We start from the raw sequence: 17993 nt of genomic DNA, 5'->3' as shown, positions 1-17993 counted from the left end.
CCCCCCCCCCAAGAAACTCTAGTTGCCTTTTGGAAAAGCAATTTGGGACTTTTTTGGGGCTAACTCCAAGTCCATCGGAGTTAGGCAGTTATATTTTATGAATAAATATTTATTTATAAATAATGCTTAGTGGGACAGAACATGGTATCCGAAGACAACAACATTACTTTATCCTTTGGGGCCTAAAGATTGCAGGCTCCCTCTAGATTCTTTGTCCTCAGTTGCCTCTGTTTCCCTCAACACAACGGCAGTCTTCTCCCTCCCCCAGCCTGGCTCTCTCCATAAAGATTCGCACAAGGGGGCTGGGTGATGCCTTCAAGACATTTGAGACCAAATCTGTCTTCTTTCCAGGAGATGCTGGAGAGGACCGAAGGGAAGCCCCTACTTCTTCCCTCCCCTCAAAAAAAGTGGGCCAAGAGCAATGCAGAAGTGAGCTTCATCGCCACATCTGGAGCAAGACACCGGCAGCCCAACCTCCTCCCCCCCCCAGGTCAGTAGCTTTACAGATTGCCTCCTCCAAAATATACGTACATGTTAGGTTTGCCCACTCACCTGCCTTCAGGTAGTACTCTAACTCCTGAGCTTTAAAGGGACACCCTTACTATGCCTCCAAGCAGAGAAGGCAAACAATTAATGAGTCCTTTATGTTTACTTCCAGGTAAAAGACAAACGTTTCTTCAGCCAGCTGCATCTGGGATGGGTAGTCCAGGAAATGGGTGTCTGTTGTGCGTTCGTGCAACCCTCTTTCAAAGACATCCAAGTTAGATGCCTACACCTTGGTTTGTGGGAAAGGATTGCGTGGCTAAGAACGGGTTGTGTGAAGAAAGGGTCTCTTTGGTGTCTTCCAAATCCCTTTCTAAGGCTGGGATTTGAGCTCGTTTATCATTTTACTTGCCCTCTCACGTTCTTTTCCCAGCTCTGAGACACCATGTTTTAAACGTGGAGGAGACCATAATGTCATTCTGAGCATAGCTTTCTAGAGGAACATTAACATTCATAGTTTTACTCTTCTTCCTACAATGTCCCTTTCTTTGTTTGGGTCAGAAGCAGCTCCACGTTATGGACATAACATTCAGCACTGAGCAGATAAAATAGGTATAAAGTAGCTCATAGAATATAATAGGGGGAAAAGTGCGTAAAATAAATAGGTTTAAAATTAAATGGATCAGGCCACTCCAGCACGGGAGGTTTTTGAAGAAGAGATTGCACAGCTATTTGTCTGAAACGGGATAGGGTCTCCTGCCTGAGCAGGGGGTTGGACTAGAAGACCTCCAAGGTCCGTCCCAACTCTGTTATTCTCTTATTCTGCTGTTCTCACCGGCATGAGGTCTTCCTCCATACGTGTTGAAGGACATATAAACATATAAGGAACGGTTGCTGGAATTGGGTATGTCTAGTTTAACAAAGAGAAGGATGAGGGGGGACAGGAGAGCAGTGTTCCAATATCTCAGGGGCTGCCCCAAAGGAGAGGGAGTCAAGCTATTTTCCAAAGCGCCTGAAGGCAGGACAAGAAGCAACGGGTGGAAGCTAACCAAAGAGAGAAGCAACCTGGAACTAAGGAGAAACTTCCTGACAGTGAGAACAATTAACCAGTGGAACAACCTGCCTCCAGAAGCGGTGAATGCTCCAACACTGGAAGTTTTTAAGAAGAGACTGGACAGCCATTTGTCCGAAATGGTATAGGGTTTCCTGCCTGAGCAGGGGGTTGGACTAGATGACCTCCAAGGTCCCTTCCAACTTTATCATCATTAATTCTAAATAGTTTGTGATGATACCAGGAACATATGAGATGTATGCACCGCAGCGTATGTGAGATGGTTAGTTCTTCTCCACCTTCACACAGAGCATCTTCTGTAGGGAAGCTCCATTTTAATCGATTGTCCTTTGATCTTCCTAACTGGTGTGCAGTCTATTTAGACATTTCCATACAGGCCAAGATTGGTCTTGACTAAGCGGCAGACATCTGTGTGATTGTGCCCAGGTGCTTGGTAACTTCTTATTCACCTTCTATAGTTCCAGGAGAGTTTATGGTAACTGGTTGTTAGGAGGGGTGGACATTTTGAGGAAGGTGTTCTCAAGTCTTGATCTAAAATGTCCTAGCATGGAACTTGTTTTCCACATCAATCTCTCCACCAAGTTCTCTGATATAGTGTTCTGCCTTAGCCTTCTAGAATAGAATAGAATAGAATAGAATAGAATAGAATAGAATAGAATAGAATAGAATAGAATAGAATAGAATAGAATAGAATAGAATAGAATAGAATAGAATCTGGTGGTCTCTGCTCAAGCAGAAGAACCAATACCATCTCATCTCTGACCTCTGCTCAAGCAGGAGAACCAATACCATCTCAGACAAGTGACTGTCTAGTCTCTTCTTAAAAATCTCCAGTGATGGAGCACCCATGATTTCTGAAGCTGTTCCACTGGTTGATTGTCCTCACTGTCTGGAAGTTTCTCCTTAATTCCAGGTTGCTTCTCTCCTTGATCAGTTTCCATCCATTGTTTCCCGTCCTTCCCTCTGGTGCTTTGGAGAATATTGTGACCCCCTCTTCTTTGTGGCAGCCCCCCAGATACTGGAATACTGCTATCATGTCTCCCCTATTTCTTCTTTTCTTTAGACTAGCCAAACCCAAGACCTTCCTTGACTTTCCTGGGAATTTCTGATGTTGCTCCATCCTGATCTAGCCATACATTCTGAAATTGTCCAAGCTCACTTGAATCTTACCCTGTTAAGCCACAAGTCAGTCCCCAGCTGCAGATGGAAACCATGGCTAAGATTGCTTGTATTTCCTTCCTTCCTATTGGATGATAGTATTTCAACTTTTCATTGTTGTGACTTTTTTTTTATTCAGAAGGATAAGCCAATCCAAGTCAGAACTTAAAACAAGCATCCATTCTGAGCCAGAACAACAAATTCTTTCAAAGGTTTCAATTTATAGGAGCAAAAAATAGTAATTTAGAAGCTCTGTGAATTTTAATTAAGTGTACAATTTATATTTTGTAGACTGTTTAATCCACAACAAAACCTGAGGAGACAAGCCACAATATCTGCTTTTTAAAATTGGTGCATATGTGGACGTTAAAAAAATACCCCTCATTCAGTTTTCTTTTTGCTCTCCTTCAGCATCTTTGCTAAGTACAATCCCTGCATTGTCATGGAGTTCAGCAACCACACTCTTGCTAGTGAGTTTCTTTTGCTGGGTTTATCCAACATCACACATGCCCAGATCTATCTCATCCTGCTTTTCCTCATCATCTACTTGGTCACCATTCTGGGCAACTTCATGATCATCTCTCTCATCCTGGTGGACTCCCATCTTCACAGTCCCATGTATTTTTTCCTCAGCCACTTATCCTGCTTGGATGTCTGCTACTCAACAGTCACGGTCCCCAAGATCCTTTCAAATCTCCTTCTCCAAAGGCACACCATTTCCTACAACCACTGCTTTGCCCAGATGTTCTTCCTGATGGCCTTCTCTGGCTCAGAATGCTGGTTGCTGGCCATCATGGCTTACGACCGCTACGCTGCCATCTGTCAGCCTTTACGCTACTCAAACCTCATGAGTTCACACTTTTGCATGCAGGCAGCTGTGATCAGCTGGATCTGGGGCTTCCTGGATTCAACAGTTCACACAGCCTTGGCTTCCAAGTTAGACTTCTGTGGAGATAATCAGATCCGCCACATCTTCTGTGACCTTCCACCCCTGCTGAAAATTGCCTGTGGTGACGTACACGTCAGTCAGATGACCTTACACATAGCCACCATATTTGCAGGAATGACCCCTTTCTTTTTGGTGGTCATCTCCTACTTCTACATCCTTGCATCCATCCTGCGTATCCATTCCACCTCAGGCAGACAAAAAGCTTTTTCCACTTGCTCTTCTCATTTGCTGGTGGTCATCCTTTACTTCGGGAATGGATTGCTAAACTACAACCAACCCAGTGCTGGCTACTCCCTGGAGACCGACACCCTGATTTCCACAACGTATTCCATTGTCACCCCCATGATGAACCCCCTGATCTACAGCCTCCGCAACAAGGAGGTGAAGGGGGCTCTGAGGAAGGTCCTGGAAAGACGAAGGAGAATATAGGATTCTTCTCAGAAGGTGCAAAGATAATTTTAAAGTCCTTCTTGGGACATCAAGAACCCAAGTGTTGTGTCAAGTCTGCTAACATTGGATGTTCTTGCTCGACATATGTGAAGAAGCAAACATATCTTATTTAGCCTACATATCACTTCAAGGGTTAAAGCAGACATTGCTGGCCATATGAGTGGGGAGGAATGCCTGTGAATAATAACATTATCTTAGCATAGCACAGCCAAGGTCAAAGTAACAGCAGAGCGCAATAACAGAGAATAGACGGGGAACGACTCACACTTTAAATTAATTGGAGCATATGATTGATGACTGTGAAAGGAGGGAGGGAGTTGTGCTTGTCACGAGAGCTAGGGTTGGGGGTGTTTCAGTTCTTGGCTTTCCTCTGTTCGTGCCAAATCATGTAATCTATTAAAGGATTCTTTAAGGTAATTAAGCCTCAAAGTTCTTTGAAAAGTTATTTCTTTCGGAACCATGACATCTTGTTTTTCCTGAATATATTCAGGACTGAAAAGACACATGAAAAACACTGTCAGGACTGCCAAGATGTGTGTATATAATGTATGTATTTACTTGTGGTTTTTACTTGTGTGTAATGTGCACTGCAGACAGCACTTAATTTTGTTGTGAGATACACAATAACAATATATTCATTAACTCATTCATTCATTCATTCATCCTGTTGCACCAGCTATATTTTGCCAGATCCCAGTCTGCCATACAAAATGGGTGGGGGAGCTGCGTAGTAGTAATCATGTGATCTTGATTCTATAACATTATAACACCATCATAATTTCACTGAGCTAATTAGGGTAACTTGAGGACCACCTAAATAGCCTTCCAGAAGAGGGAGGGAGAGAGTAAGTACTCTAGTTCTACTGATTTCTAGAAGATCCGCTAAAACCAAATGAGGCAACTGATTTCTGCTTCAGATCTGGAAAAGATTCTTCTACTTTGCCCTCTCCATTTCTCCCCATCCTGTGAATCCAACACCAGAAAACTGTTCTGTACCTGCTAACAAGTCCCAGAGAAGTCAGCTTTGACCCAGAGGATCTCTGCTGCCTGCCCTCCCACCTGTACTCCCTCCAGGATCCCAGGCAGGAATACTCCCAGGCCCCAGTGCCAAGTCATATTTTTCCCCACGAGCACCCCCTGCCACGGATAATGCAAGCAACTACGAGACTTGCTCTGTTCTAAGGATGAACGTCCGAACACCTCCCTTCCTGCTCTGTTGCCAGAGTGTTGGCTCCCACTTCATTGCATCCGAACCCAACTGTGGGAGAACTTGGAGAGAGGATGAGTCTGCTTCAGCTGCAGCTGGTCTTCGGCAGGTGGGATAACCAGCCAAGGTGAGATGCTTTGGGGTCCATCAAGGATTCTCCTTCTGTTTGGGATGGGGTGGCATTAAAAGGAGATTTTGGGTGTTAGAATGGAGGGATCGGGAATACAAGATTCAACCCAGGAATCTCCTTTTAGGGAATCTCAGAAGTGGCCAAGTCCTTCTTCTGCCCAAGATCCACCACAATATATTATCACCACCAATCTAGCACTTGCCATCCTTCTTAGGTTTATCCACTGCTCCAAACATAGACTTTGATTTGACAAAACAGCTATTGGATGGAAGTTAGGAACTGGAAACTGTCAGGAATACATTCCAGCTTCTTTTGCTATGGGCAGACGAGGGAACGGAGGGTTCCAGATTCAAAATAGCCAGTCGACACCATCGGCATGTTATCTAAGTCAACTAATGATTATATATTGATACTACTGATAAAGGAGAATATTTGTAGCTTAGGTCTGAAATGAAGGGTCCTTGGTGCTTTCGGATCTTGGTGGTTCTTGCAGACATTTTAATGACCCAAAATGAGGTTACCTAGTTTGGGTACAAAAAAGGAGTGAGAGATCAGAAGATGTGGAGGGACCTGGCCCCCAAAAGTTGGACATGGCTGAATGGATAACATCACCATCGGTGTGGGTGATGAAACATCACCATCGGTGTGGGTGATGAAACATCTGCAAGAAAACAAGCAAGCTCAGAGAGCACCAAGGACCCTCATATTGTTATAAGTTATTGTAGCAAGGTGGAACCTCCATGGTCAGACAAATGTTGTGCATCAACATAATATCTGATGAGGAACATGAAGAGGAAGGGGTTGCTTTTGAGTTTGCGAGAGGTGTCTTCAATGGAGCCCCTTTACTCTAACATCTCCATCCACCTGGAAAGCAAACTCTCCTGAAACACTTCTACAAAGCAAAGCACAACACCTCTTGGTCCCCTTTCCACGTATCAATCATTTTCTGGAATGCAGGGAGAGAATTAAATTCTGCTCTGCTGCTCCTGCACTCCAAATCTACTTAGTTATTTTCATTTTTCAAATGGATACAGCCTCCCAACGGACAGGCTCCAGCTGGCACACAACATTAAAAATCCAGAGTTAAAATTCACGGTGTAAATCACCACCCCAGTGACAACAGAATCAAGCAAGCCACTTGATGGGCTCTGAATGGGAACCCCTGGCCCAATGACCAAAGCTTGTCTTCAAGGTCTTGAGGAACAGGAACAAGGTGTGTGTGGGGAGGTCAATCTGACCTCTGGGGAAATGAAGTCCTAGTGGTCATTTAACTCATCTTACTCTGCTGTTAATTCTAATTTCTTCCCTTGCCCAATTTTCTCTTCCCAGCTAACCCTTCTCCTCCTCCTCTCATGGATTCACAGAACAAAACCCAAGGGACAGAATTCATCCTCCTTGGTTTCTCCAGACTTCTGAGCCACCAGGTCCACCTTTTCTTGGTGTTCCTGGCTGCCTATTTGGCCACGCTGATGGGCAATCTCATGATCATAACCCTGGTTCTCCTGGATTCCCATCTTCACACCCCCATGTACTTCTTTGTCAGCCAGCTCTCCTGCTTGGATGTTTGCCTTTCTTCTGTGGTGGTACCAAAGATCTTGGTGAACTTCCTACGCCAAGAACAGACCATCTCCTACAACCAGTGTCTGGCACAAGCCTTCTTCCTGATTGGCTTTGCGGGATGTGAGCCAGCATTGCTGGCCATCATGGCCTTTGACCGCTATGCTGCCATTTGTCAGCCTTTGCATTATACCCACCTGATGAGGACAAAATTGTGCATCCAGCTGTCTGTGGCCATTTGGCTCTGGGGCTTCCTGGACTCCACCATCCATGTTGCCCTGGCCTGTAGGTTGGACTTTTGTGGAAACAACAATGTTCCTCACATCTTTTGTGATGTTCCTCCATTACTGAAAATCACCTGCAGTGATTCCTGGGTCAATGAATTGACCAATCACGTCACCAGCATCTTTGTGGGCCTTGGCCCCTTCCTCTTCATCATCCTGTCCTATTTCTACATTTTGGTCTCTATTTTGAAGATTCCCTCCAACACTGGCAGGCGCAAAGCCTTCTCCACTTGTGCATCACACATTGCCGTGGTAACTCTCTGCGTTGGAAATGGATACTTGAACTACAACCAGCCCAGTGCTGGCTACTCCATTGAGACTGATACTCTAATCTCCACATCGTTTTGCATCGTCACCCCCATGCTGAACCCTTTGATCTACAGCTTTCGCAACAAGGAGGTGAAGGGGGCTCTGAGGAAGATTCTCCGCTGCCAGAAGACAGCATTGTATTAATTTGTGGGAGGGGGGAGGGGTTGCTGTACTTCATGTCTCTGAGCACTTAGGAAGGATAAAAGAGAACTGGGGTAGAGGTACTTTAATAAAAATAAAAAAAAATAAAGAGCATAAACGGTGTACAAATAAGTCTTCCTGAAGCTGAAATCGCTGTGTAACTGTGTCCTGTATTCCCTTCACAATCTCTGCTCACTCTGAAATCCTTCTGGCACCTGCACAAGTTCTTTATGCAGGAAAGAAGAGTATTTTTCCCAGAGTTGATGCCTTTAACAAAACTAGCCTTCTACTGGAGTGCTGCATATATAGCCATGGAGCCTTATTATTACAAAGTCCAGCTGGGCATCATTAAATGTCATCATAAGAAAGTGTCCTAGCTGTAGGAGAGAGAGGAGACTGGCCAAGCCAGGGGAAGGAGTCAAATGTGAAATTAATCTGGCATCCATATGTGCCTTTTTTGTTTTTTCTAAATGCTCTTGGAAGTCATTTCTAGAGCATCAGCTAAAAGCAAATGTGACAATTGATTTCAAGTTCAAAACTGAAAAAGATTCTTATGCTTTGCCCTCTTCATTTCTCCCCGTCTCCTGAATCCAACACCAGAAAACTGTTCTGTACCTGCTAACAAGTCCCAGAGAAGTCAGCTTTGCCCCCAAGGATCTTTGCTGCCTGCCCTCCCACCTGTACTCCCTCCAGGATCCCAGGCAGGAATACTCCCAGCCCCCCCCCCACCTTATGCCAAGTCACATTTTCCCCCATGGGCACCACCTGCCATGGATAATACAAGCAACTATGAGACTTGCCCTGTTCTAAGGATGAATGTCCGAACGCCTCCCTTCCTGCTCTGTTGCCAGAGTGTTGGCTCCCACTTCATTGCAACTGAATTGAACTATGGGAGAACTTGGGTAGAGGATGAGTCTACTTCAGCCGTAGCTGGTCTTCTGCAGGTGGGATAACCAGCCAAGGTGAGCTGCTTTGGGGTCCATCAAGGATTCTCTTTCCGTTGGGATGGGGTGGCATTAAAAGGAGATTTTGTCCCTTAAGAAGGAGGACCCAGGAATCTCCATCTAGGGACTCATAGAAGTGGTCAGTTCCTTTCTCTGCGTGAGACTCACAACTTGTAATTTTCTACCTATCCAGCCCCTCCCATCCTTCTTAGGTTGAACTGCTGCTCCCAATGTAGACATTAAATGGAGAAAACAGCTCCCTGGTTGAAAGCTAGCAGTTGGAAACTTACATATATACCTGGCTATCACAACTAACATCAATGTACAATCCATATTGGACTTATATTCCATGATTTTGTTGGTTTAACTATCTTGGATCTGGATCCCCTCAAGTTCCTTTGCCTCTCCTATAGCAAAAGAAGCTGGAGTATATAAACGGGCAATGTTCCAATATTGGAAAATCAAAGCTATCCCATTACCAGGTCCTTCTTCCCCCAGTAAGTCATTTGTCTAGAATCTGGTTCTGGTATCAAGCTTGGAAGAGATGTTCCTCAGAGTTTGCATACCGGATTCTCCATAAATGAAGGGAGAAAATTAAGCTCGGCTCCATTGGATCTGGACACCCAATTATTCTTGCCTCTAATTCTAATCCAAATATCTGGAGGAATTAGGTCTTCACTGAGTGGAGGAGATCTCTAAAATTTCATCCTCCCAGGGAGACCTCAAATAAAATGACATTGTAAGAAGACAGTATAAGTAGCTCATGATTGAAATGAGGGGATTAAATGCAACCTGTTTTCAATAAAATTAAGTGGTCCATCTGACCTGCATTGTCCACCTTGGGGTTAACTTCAGATGGCACACCTCTAGCCCAGGGGTTGACCTTTTTTTTTTAATGAAATCCATGACAGAAAGAAGCTTGAGCCATTTAGCTGGTCTTAACAACCAATAAAGGAGAATATTTGTAACTTAGAAATAAAATCAAGGGTCCTTGGTGCTCTGAGCTTGGCTGTTTTCTTGCAGACGTTTCATGACCCAGCTAGGTAACATCATCAATGCTAGAAGGGAGTGGGGTTTGCAGAGTGGAGGAAAGAGAGGAGGAGGAGGAGGAGGAGGAGGAGGAGGAGGAGAAGAAGAAGAAGAATGACAATGACAATGACAATGACAATGCGGTCTTTGTTGCTCTCTGAGCTTGGTGGTTTCTTGCAGATATTTCATTACCAAACTAGGTAACATCATCAATGCTAGAAGGGAGTGGGGTTTGCAGAGTGGAGGAAAGAGAGAAGGAGGAGGAGGAGGAGGAGGAGGATGACAATGACAATGACAATGACAATGCGGTCTTTGTTGCTCTCTGAGCTTGGTGGTTTCTTGCAGATATTTCATTACCAAACTAGGTAACATCATCAATGCTAGAGATGTGATTTCACCAGCCCTGATGATGTTACCTAGTTTGGGTAATGAAACACTTGCAAGGAAACAGCCAAACTCAAAGAGTACCAAGGACCCCTAATTTTACTTCTTCCGTGCATTTTCCAAAGCCCACTGACCTTCTTTGTTTTCTTCACGTGCCTTTTTCTCTCTTCTCAGCTGTACATTTTCTTCCCCATGAATGCACAAAACCAAACACGAGTGACCGAATTCCTCTTCCTGGGTTTCTCCCACCTGCTGAGCTACACAACCCACCTTTTCCTGGTGTTCCTGGCTGCCTATTTGGCCACTCTGATGAGCAACATCATGATTATCATCTTAATTCTCCTGGATTCCCGTCTTCACACCCCCATGTACTTCTTCCTCAGCCAGCTCTCCTGCTTGGATGTTTGCCTTTCTTCTGTGGTGGTACCAAAAATCTTGGTGAACTTCCTACGCCAAAAGCAGACTATCTCGTACAACCAATGTCTGGCCCAGGCCTTCTTCCTGATTGGCTTTGCGGGATGTGAATTGGCCCTGCTGGCCGTCATGGCCTATGACCGCTACGCTGCCATTTGTCAGCCTCTGCATTATGGCCACCTGATGAGGGGCAAGTTGTGCATCCAGCTGTCTGTGGCCATTTGGCTCTGGGGCTTCCTACACTCGGCCATCCACGTTGCCCTAGCCTGTAGATTGGACTTCTGTGGAAACAACAATGTTCCTCACATCTTTTGTGATGTCCCTCCATTATTTAAAATCGCCTGCAGTGATCCCTCGGTCAACGAATTGGCCAATCACATCACCAGCATCTTTGTAGGCCTCAGTCCCTTCTTCTTCATCATCCTGTCCTATTTCTATATTCTGGCCTCTGTTCTGCGAATTCGCTCTAACACCGGCAGGCGCAAAGCCTTCTCCACTTGTGCATCACACATTAGTGTGGTAGCTCTTTTTGTTGGTAATGGGAGTATGAATTACAACCAGCCCAGTGCTGGATACTCTCTGGAGGTTGATGCTTTGATCTCCACCATGTTTTGCATCGTGACCCCGATGTTGAACCCCTTGATCTACAGCGTCCATAACAAGGAGGTGAAGGGGGCCCTGAGGAAGCTTCTCAAGGGCTGGAAAAGAGCATAGCCTTCATTTTGGGAGGAGGGTCCTTTTTTTTAATATAACGATTACATTTTTATACAACATAAAGATAAAACCTAACAGACAGAATGGCCAGAAAGAATGATAGGTAGAATAAAGAGAAAGAGGGAGGATAGGATTACAGAAAACAAACAACTATAAGGAAAAAAATCAGAAATATAAAAAGAGACTTCCAACTTTTTTTTACAAAGTTTATTTATTCAGCCTCTTAGTTTAGGACAGGGATCTTCAAACTTGGCCCTTTTATGACTTGTGGACTTCAACTCCCAGAATTCCTCCAAGTTTGAAGGCCCTTGGACTACAATGTAGTATAGCATCCACGTTCCAAATGGTCAACAGTTTTTACTAATCATCAAATCCATATGTCATAATTTGTTTTGTCTTTTTACTTCTTGTAAAAAGCCCACCAGTGGGTTCCACTTAGAAGTAAATTTTGTTACTGTCTTTTCTCTAATGAGAGCCATTCATTTTGCCATCTGTTCCAGTCCCATCACTTTTACTAACTACTCTTCCATTGTCAGTATCATATAATTTTTCCAACGTTGAGTATATAGGAATTTTACTGCTGTAACCAAATGTAAGATTAATGTACCATGATTTCTTTTTCTGAAATTTTGTCCATTGACCCTAATAAAAAAAATCTCTGGTCTAAAGGATACTTGAATTAATGTGTATGTTTCTCAAGGAAGGTCTTTTGTCGACCCTCCTATGAAAAATGAAAGCTGTGCAGATGAACTGTGGTAGGAGGACTTTCTAAAGGTGCCTGCAAAACCATTTCCATGATAAAACAAATGGAGATTAGCTCTAAGAACATGAGTAGCTAGCTCTTGCGTCTTTTTATAGAGTAATTTCATTTAACATTAAAATAACAATAGAAATTAATGCAAATTAAAAACAAGGACAAGAAAGAAATATTAGAAGGTGAAGAAAAGAGAAAAAGGAAAAATAGAGACTGTGGTCTTGTGGTCTCTTCATGAGGAGCAACTGTCTGGACTACTTGTGGGTGATCTCAAGTCCTCTCTTAGTCCAGAGAGGAAATATTGAAGAGCCGGTCTATTCACCAGCTCTTCATTCTGCTAAAGTCATCAACTTCATTTTTTGTGGACCAATCTTCAGCCCACCATTTCTTCCCCAAAGTTTGACGTAGCTTTTGTGGAAAAAGCAAATTTTTACTCCACCCATCCATCCACTCATTGACCCTCCAACTCACCCATCCATGTATCCATCCACTCACTCATCCCTCCATCGTTCCATGCATCTATCTGCCCAACCACCCACCCATCCATCCACCCACCCACCCATCCACTCATTGACCCACCAACTCATCCATCCGTGTATCCATCCATGTACCCAACCATCCAGCTGGCCCCTTTCTCTCTATTAGGAAAACAAGTTTAGTTGTGTGAATGTTGAGAAAAAGAATTCACATGAACTTAAAAAGGGGTGGCCATTCCCTAGCCTGTTGTTTGACATCAAGTGCCCTAATTCCCAGCCTGGACATTTCTAGCAGAGGGGCGGCTTGTGAGGGTCTGTAATGAAATCCCTCAAGGTGTTTTGGAAAATGAATCTGAGGGTCATTAATTGATTGCTGCTTCGTAACAAAACAGAGATGATGAAATTCCTTGTATTTGTTATAAATGGATTGTGATGGCGGAGAAACGGATTGCACCCCTTGTGCTGTGCTTGTTTGGGCACACAATCCCATAACGAGGTCCCTTAACTCTCATGTCATCATCCCAGAAAGTTGGACCAATTACCGTAGCTAACTCTCTCTCGTCAATGCTGGTTATTCCCACTAGCAACCCCTTCTCCTGTTAGCTGCTCCAGGGAGACCGGCCCCCGTTGTTGGGCACAGAGTAGAGTCCCAGAGTCGTAAAACTTTTGTTTCCAGCTCCGGTTGCAAAGTGGCAGCTAAGCAATGAAAGTCTTCTGTTCTCGGCCGGCAACTTGCTGGTTCAGTTCAGGTCCATCTAAATGTTTTTGCAGCTCTAGCTCCCTTCCGAAATGGGGGGACCCTGATCTCAGGAAAGGACTATGAGGAATCCAAAATATGCTTTTCCACATTTGCTGAATCAAGGTGTGTAGTCAGCTTTACCTGCTATCTTTGATTTCATGGGCTTCTACCTAAGGCTTCCTCCCACAGTTGGGTCTGTGCAATAGGGTAGAGCAGGGGTCTCCAAACTAGGCAACCTTAAGACTGGTGAACTTCAACTCCCAGAATTCTTCAGCCAGTGATCTGTCTTTTAGTTTTAACCTACACTTTGACTCCATAGCTTTGGCTGTGTTCATTCAGCTTTTTCTTGAGGTAGCCTGGAGTGACATAGCTCCAAGGCAGCCATCTTGACTTTCCTACTTCTTGCCTTCCATCTCAGTTCTTCTGTTTGTTTGAGAACTGGATCGTTTTTTCTATATCTTTTCTTCTTGTTGTTTTTCTTGGCTGGTCTTTCTTGATTCTTTTCCTCTTCCAACTCCAACTCTTGGCTCAGAAACCTTTCCCTCACAATGGTTCTGAGGAAAGGCAATCAATAATTTTGTCTCCCCAGTTTTCCTTGTTGCTGCCTCCTTTGCCTTTTCTCCTCAGAGTAGTCTATGGTTTTGTTTTAATTTTCACTTTTGTTCCTGGACTCCCGTTTACTTAGCTTCATCCTGAGGAGACCTGAGGAGTCAGATCTCCACGCAGTTTCTTGACTTTCCCTCTTCTTATCTCCCATCTTCTCTCCTCAAATAATTACTGTATTATTCTCCCATCCATTTTTCAGGCTCCATTGCCACTCGCTGCTTTCTTCAGAAGATTTTTTATCTCTTCCCAGGTGTCTATGTTCTTCCTCATGGATGCCCACAACCAAACACAGGAAATTGAATTTATCTTCCTGGCATTCTCCATATTCCAGAGACACCACATCCATTTTTTCTTGGTGTTCCTGGCTGCCTATTTGGTCACTCTGCTGGGCAACTTCATGATCATAACCCTGGTTCTCCTGGATTCCCATCTTCACACCCCCATGTATTTCTTCCTCAGCCAGCTCTCCTGCTTGGATGTATGCCTTTCTTCTGTGGTAGTGCCAAAGATCTTGGCAAACTTCCTACGCCAAGAGCAGACTATCTCGTATATCCAATGCCTGGCACAAGCCTTCTTCCTGATTGGCTTTGCGGGATGTGAGCCGGCACTGCTGGCCGTCATGGCTTATGACCGCTATGCTGCCATTTGTCAGCCTTTGCATTATGCCCACCTGATGAGGGGCAAGTTGTGCATCCAGATGTCTGTGGCCATTTGGCTCTGGGGCTTCCTGGACTCAGCTATCTACGCTGCCCTGGCCTCTAGGTTGGATTTCTGTGGAAACCACCAGATTCTTCACATCTGGTGTGATGTTCCTCCACTACTGAAAATTGCCTGTAGTGATACCCAGGTCAACAATCTGGCCAATCACATCACCAGCACCTTGGTTGGCCTCGGTCCCTTCCTCTTCATCATCCTGTCCTATTTCTGTATTTTGGCCTCCATTCTCCGGATTCCCTCCAGCACCGGCAGACGCAAAGCCTTCTCCACTTGTGCATCACACATTGCTGTGGTAACTCTTTATGTTGGAAATGGGTTTCTGAACTACAACCACCCAAATTCTGGCTACTCCCTAGAAAGCGACACCCTGATTTCCATCATGTTTTGCATCGTCACCCCCATGCTGAACCCCTTAATCTACAGCCTCCGCAACAAGGAGGTGAAGGAAGCCAGGAGGAGGGTTTTCAACCACTGGAGAGCAGCCTTGTCTTCATGTTGAGGTGTTTTTCTCTTTGAACCTCACCTTTGTTTGCTCCACAAGAAAAATAAAAGCGGTGCACGAGAACCTGGGAGAAAAACATTCTGCAGGTGCCTGCAAAATTTCCCTTTGAGGAAAGAAAATGGGGGTTTTGTAAGAACATGAGTAGCTGGGCGGTGCAGACAATGCAAGCAGCATAATGATACAGGGAGCCAAGTAGAAGATAAACAGCTGCTATTAATTCATAAGTAAAAACACCATGGAAAAAAACCCTGCTTAGGTGTTCCAGGTCAACTGAGATTGAGGGAGAGATGGAGAGAGAGAGATGTTCTACTTGGTCCACCTCTTAAAATCTGAAAACTTTCCTCTCTGACCTGGGCCTTTCCTCAATTGGCTAAGTGACTTCTCTTCCGTTACAGAAACACCACTGGCAGTGGACAGACCAATCTAGAATTGACTACCTACCCTGGTATGATGGTCAGCTTGATGGACATGACAAGTACAAGGACTTCTGCGTTGTGACTTTAGGGTTTACAGGTAAGCCAAGATGGTGGTGATCCCGTTGAGATGCAGTTCCAGCAACAAGGACCCATTTGATCCTTCTTGGAACCCTTGCCCCTTGGCAACTGATGACCATTGTTTGTTTAAAACAGTGATGTAGCCCACCCATCTTATAATCAACTCCCTATCAAAAGTTAAGCTGCATAACAATGGTAGTAAAATTATATTAACATTAAAAAAATTAAAACCAACAAGACCTGGCACTGGTTGGAAACTGATCAAAGAGAGAAGCAACCTGGAACTGAGGAGAAACTTCCTGACAGTGAGGACAATCAACCAGTGGAACAGCTTGCCACCAGAAATCGTGGGCACTCCATCCCTGGAGATGTTTAAGAGGAGAGTGTATATTCATTTGTCTGAGATGGTATAGGTTCTCCTGCTTGAGCAGGGGGCTGGACTAGAAGACCTCCAAGGTCCCTTCCAGTTCTATTCTATTCTATTCTATTCTATTCTATTCTATTCTATTCTATTCTATTCTATTCTATATTCTATATTCTATATTCTATATTCTATATTCTATATTCTATATTCTATACTCTATATTCTATTCTATATTCTATATTCTATTCTATTCTATTCTATTCTATATTCTATATTCTATATTCTATACTCTATATTCTATATTCTATTCTATATTCTATATTCTATATTCTATATTCTATTCTATTCTATTCTATATTCTATATTCTATATTCTATATTCTATTCTATTCTATTCTATTCTATTCTATTCTATTCTATATTCTATATTCTATATTCTATATTCTATATTCTATATTCTATATTCTATATTCTATATTCTATATTCTATATTCTATATTCTATTCATGCAGAGAAGAGCAACAAAGATGATTAAAGGTCTGGAGACTAAATCGTAAGATGAATGGTTGAGTTAACTAGGGATGTCTAGCCTTTGGAAGAGAAGAATTAGGGGTGACATGATAGCAGTCTTCCGATACTTGAGGGGCTGTCACAGAGAAGAGGGGGACATTCTCCAAAGCACCGGAATCCAGGACCAGAAATAAAGGGGGGAAGGTTATCAAAGAGAGAGCCAGCCTAGAAGTAAGGAGGGATTTTCTGACAGTGAGAACAATCAACGTCCTCTGAGGTCTGATTCTGTTTTCTGTAACATTTTACCGTGTCTGTGTAATATGTATTTTATACAATGATTGTATTACTCTCGTGCAGATGCAGATGCATCCATCCTAGATTGAAGCTGAGGGAGGCTGCTGGTGTTTGTGTATTTAAGCTGTGCCTATGTTGGCAGTTGGCTTTGGTGTGTTTAATCTGTGTTTATCTTGGCCTTTTCCCTTAATCTTTTATTTGCACAGCAAACAAATCAGTAAGCTTACAATTCTCAGCAAAAGTGAAGAATTTCCCAATAAATTAAGCAAACTGGCAGCGTTTCTACCATCAATTAAATTACCTGAATAAAGAATAAGTATAATTCAAAGCAAGATGGGGGGGGGTGTCTTCTGGAATATCCCGGTCCCCCCCTCCAAGAGCGAAGTCAGCTCCAATCCTCCTGACCTTCCTTAGGATCCCAAAGGCCTGGCTTGACCCCTTGGCTTGGGGTCCAATGGAGGGTCTTCACATTGGGGATGGTTGATAGATCATACCAGATCCCATCTCCCCCCCTTCTCATCCTGTTCCCTCCCTCCCTCCCCATCATTTAGCTGTCATATTTTGGATTTTTATAATTTTGAGGTATTTTATTTATATAATTTTAAAACACTTTAAGCTGCCCAGGGTTGTCCTGTGCATCATCAGTGCTAGAAAAGAATGAATTTCTGGAGAGGAGGAGGAGGAGGGGGAGGGGGGGGAGAGGAGGACTGATTTGGCTGCTCCCTGCAGGAATGAACAGCTCCCAGCATCGCTGCGTTCCCACAATTCCCCCAGACCCCCCCCCCCCCAGGTTCAGAAAAGGAACGGCTGCCTCGTTCGCACAATCTGCTGAATGAGTGGCTGGGCTTTGAAGAAACGCTGCACCACAAACCACACAACTCTTTTCACTGAGTCGCACTGCAAACTCCCCCACACAGAAACATCGAAGCCCAACTTTCCAACACGACTTTCCAACATCCCTCCTGTGAGTTTGACTTTCTGCCTCCGTGTTCTTGTGTTTTGCTCAGCCCAATGGCTTTTCCCCATCACCCCTTTAATTTGGGGGCAGAATGAACCCCCCTCCTTTCTGGATTTGGCCCTAGTTGAACCCCCCCCCCATCCTGGCTTCCTCTGCACGACACACTAAGCCACGGGAGAACTAGCATAGCTTGCTCCTGCCAAGAAGGCCCCGGATTCTGCTGAGGGCCCCCAGCTCCCAGCTCCCCGGGTGAGAGAGAGGGAGCAGCCCATCTCCGGATCAGGCCCTTGCTTCTGAGAGAGGAGGACCTTTGCAGCTCAGCTGGAACTGGGGGGTCCCTGGTGCTCCCTAGCTA

The 17993-nt window shown here is 44.3% G+C and overlaps 4 protein-coding genes across 4 annotated transcripts; all 4 read left to right on the top strand.

Moving 5' to 3' along the window:
• Positions 1-3155: 3155 nt before the first annotated feature.
• On the top strand, positions 3156-4091 carry LOC107297158 (olfactory receptor 5V1-like). The gene has a single exon (XM_015826516.1). The coding sequence runs from the start codon at positions 3156-3158 to the stop codon at positions 4089-4091; it is 936 nt and encodes a 311-aa protein (XP_015682002.1).
• A 2710-nt stretch (positions 4092-6801) lies between these two features.
• LOC107297157 (olfactory receptor 5V1-like) lies at positions 6802-7743 on the top strand. Its single transcript, XM_015826515.1, has one exon. It carries the CDS (start codon positions 6802-6804, stop codon positions 7741-7743), a length of 942 nt encoding a protein of 313 aa, XP_015682001.1.
• A 2546-nt stretch (positions 7744-10289) lies between these two features.
• On the top strand, positions 10290-11225 carry LOC107297156 (olfactory receptor 5V1-like). Its single transcript, XM_029286241.1, has one exon. It carries the CDS (start codon positions 10290-10292, stop codon positions 11223-11225), a length of 936 nt encoding a protein of 311 aa, XP_029142074.1.
• Positions 11226-14068: 2843 nt separating this feature from the next.
• On the top strand, positions 14069-15016 carry LOC107297155 (olfactory receptor 5V1-like). The gene has a single exon (XM_015826512.2). It carries the CDS (start codon positions 14069-14071, stop codon positions 15014-15016), a length of 948 nt encoding a protein of 315 aa, XP_015681998.2.
• The last annotated feature ends 2977 nt before the right edge of the window (positions 15017-17993 follow it).

Source organism: Protobothrops mucrosquamatus, unplaced genomic scaffold (assembly GCF_001527695.2).
Source record: "Protobothrops mucrosquamatus isolate PMUCROS unplaced genomic scaffold, P.Mucros_1.0 scaffold3158, whole genome shotgun sequence".
Lineage (NCBI taxonomy): Eukaryota > Metazoa > Chordata > Lepidosauria > Squamata > Viperidae > Protobothrops > Protobothrops mucrosquamatus.
This window is presented reverse-complemented; position numbering and strand designations above follow the sequence as displayed.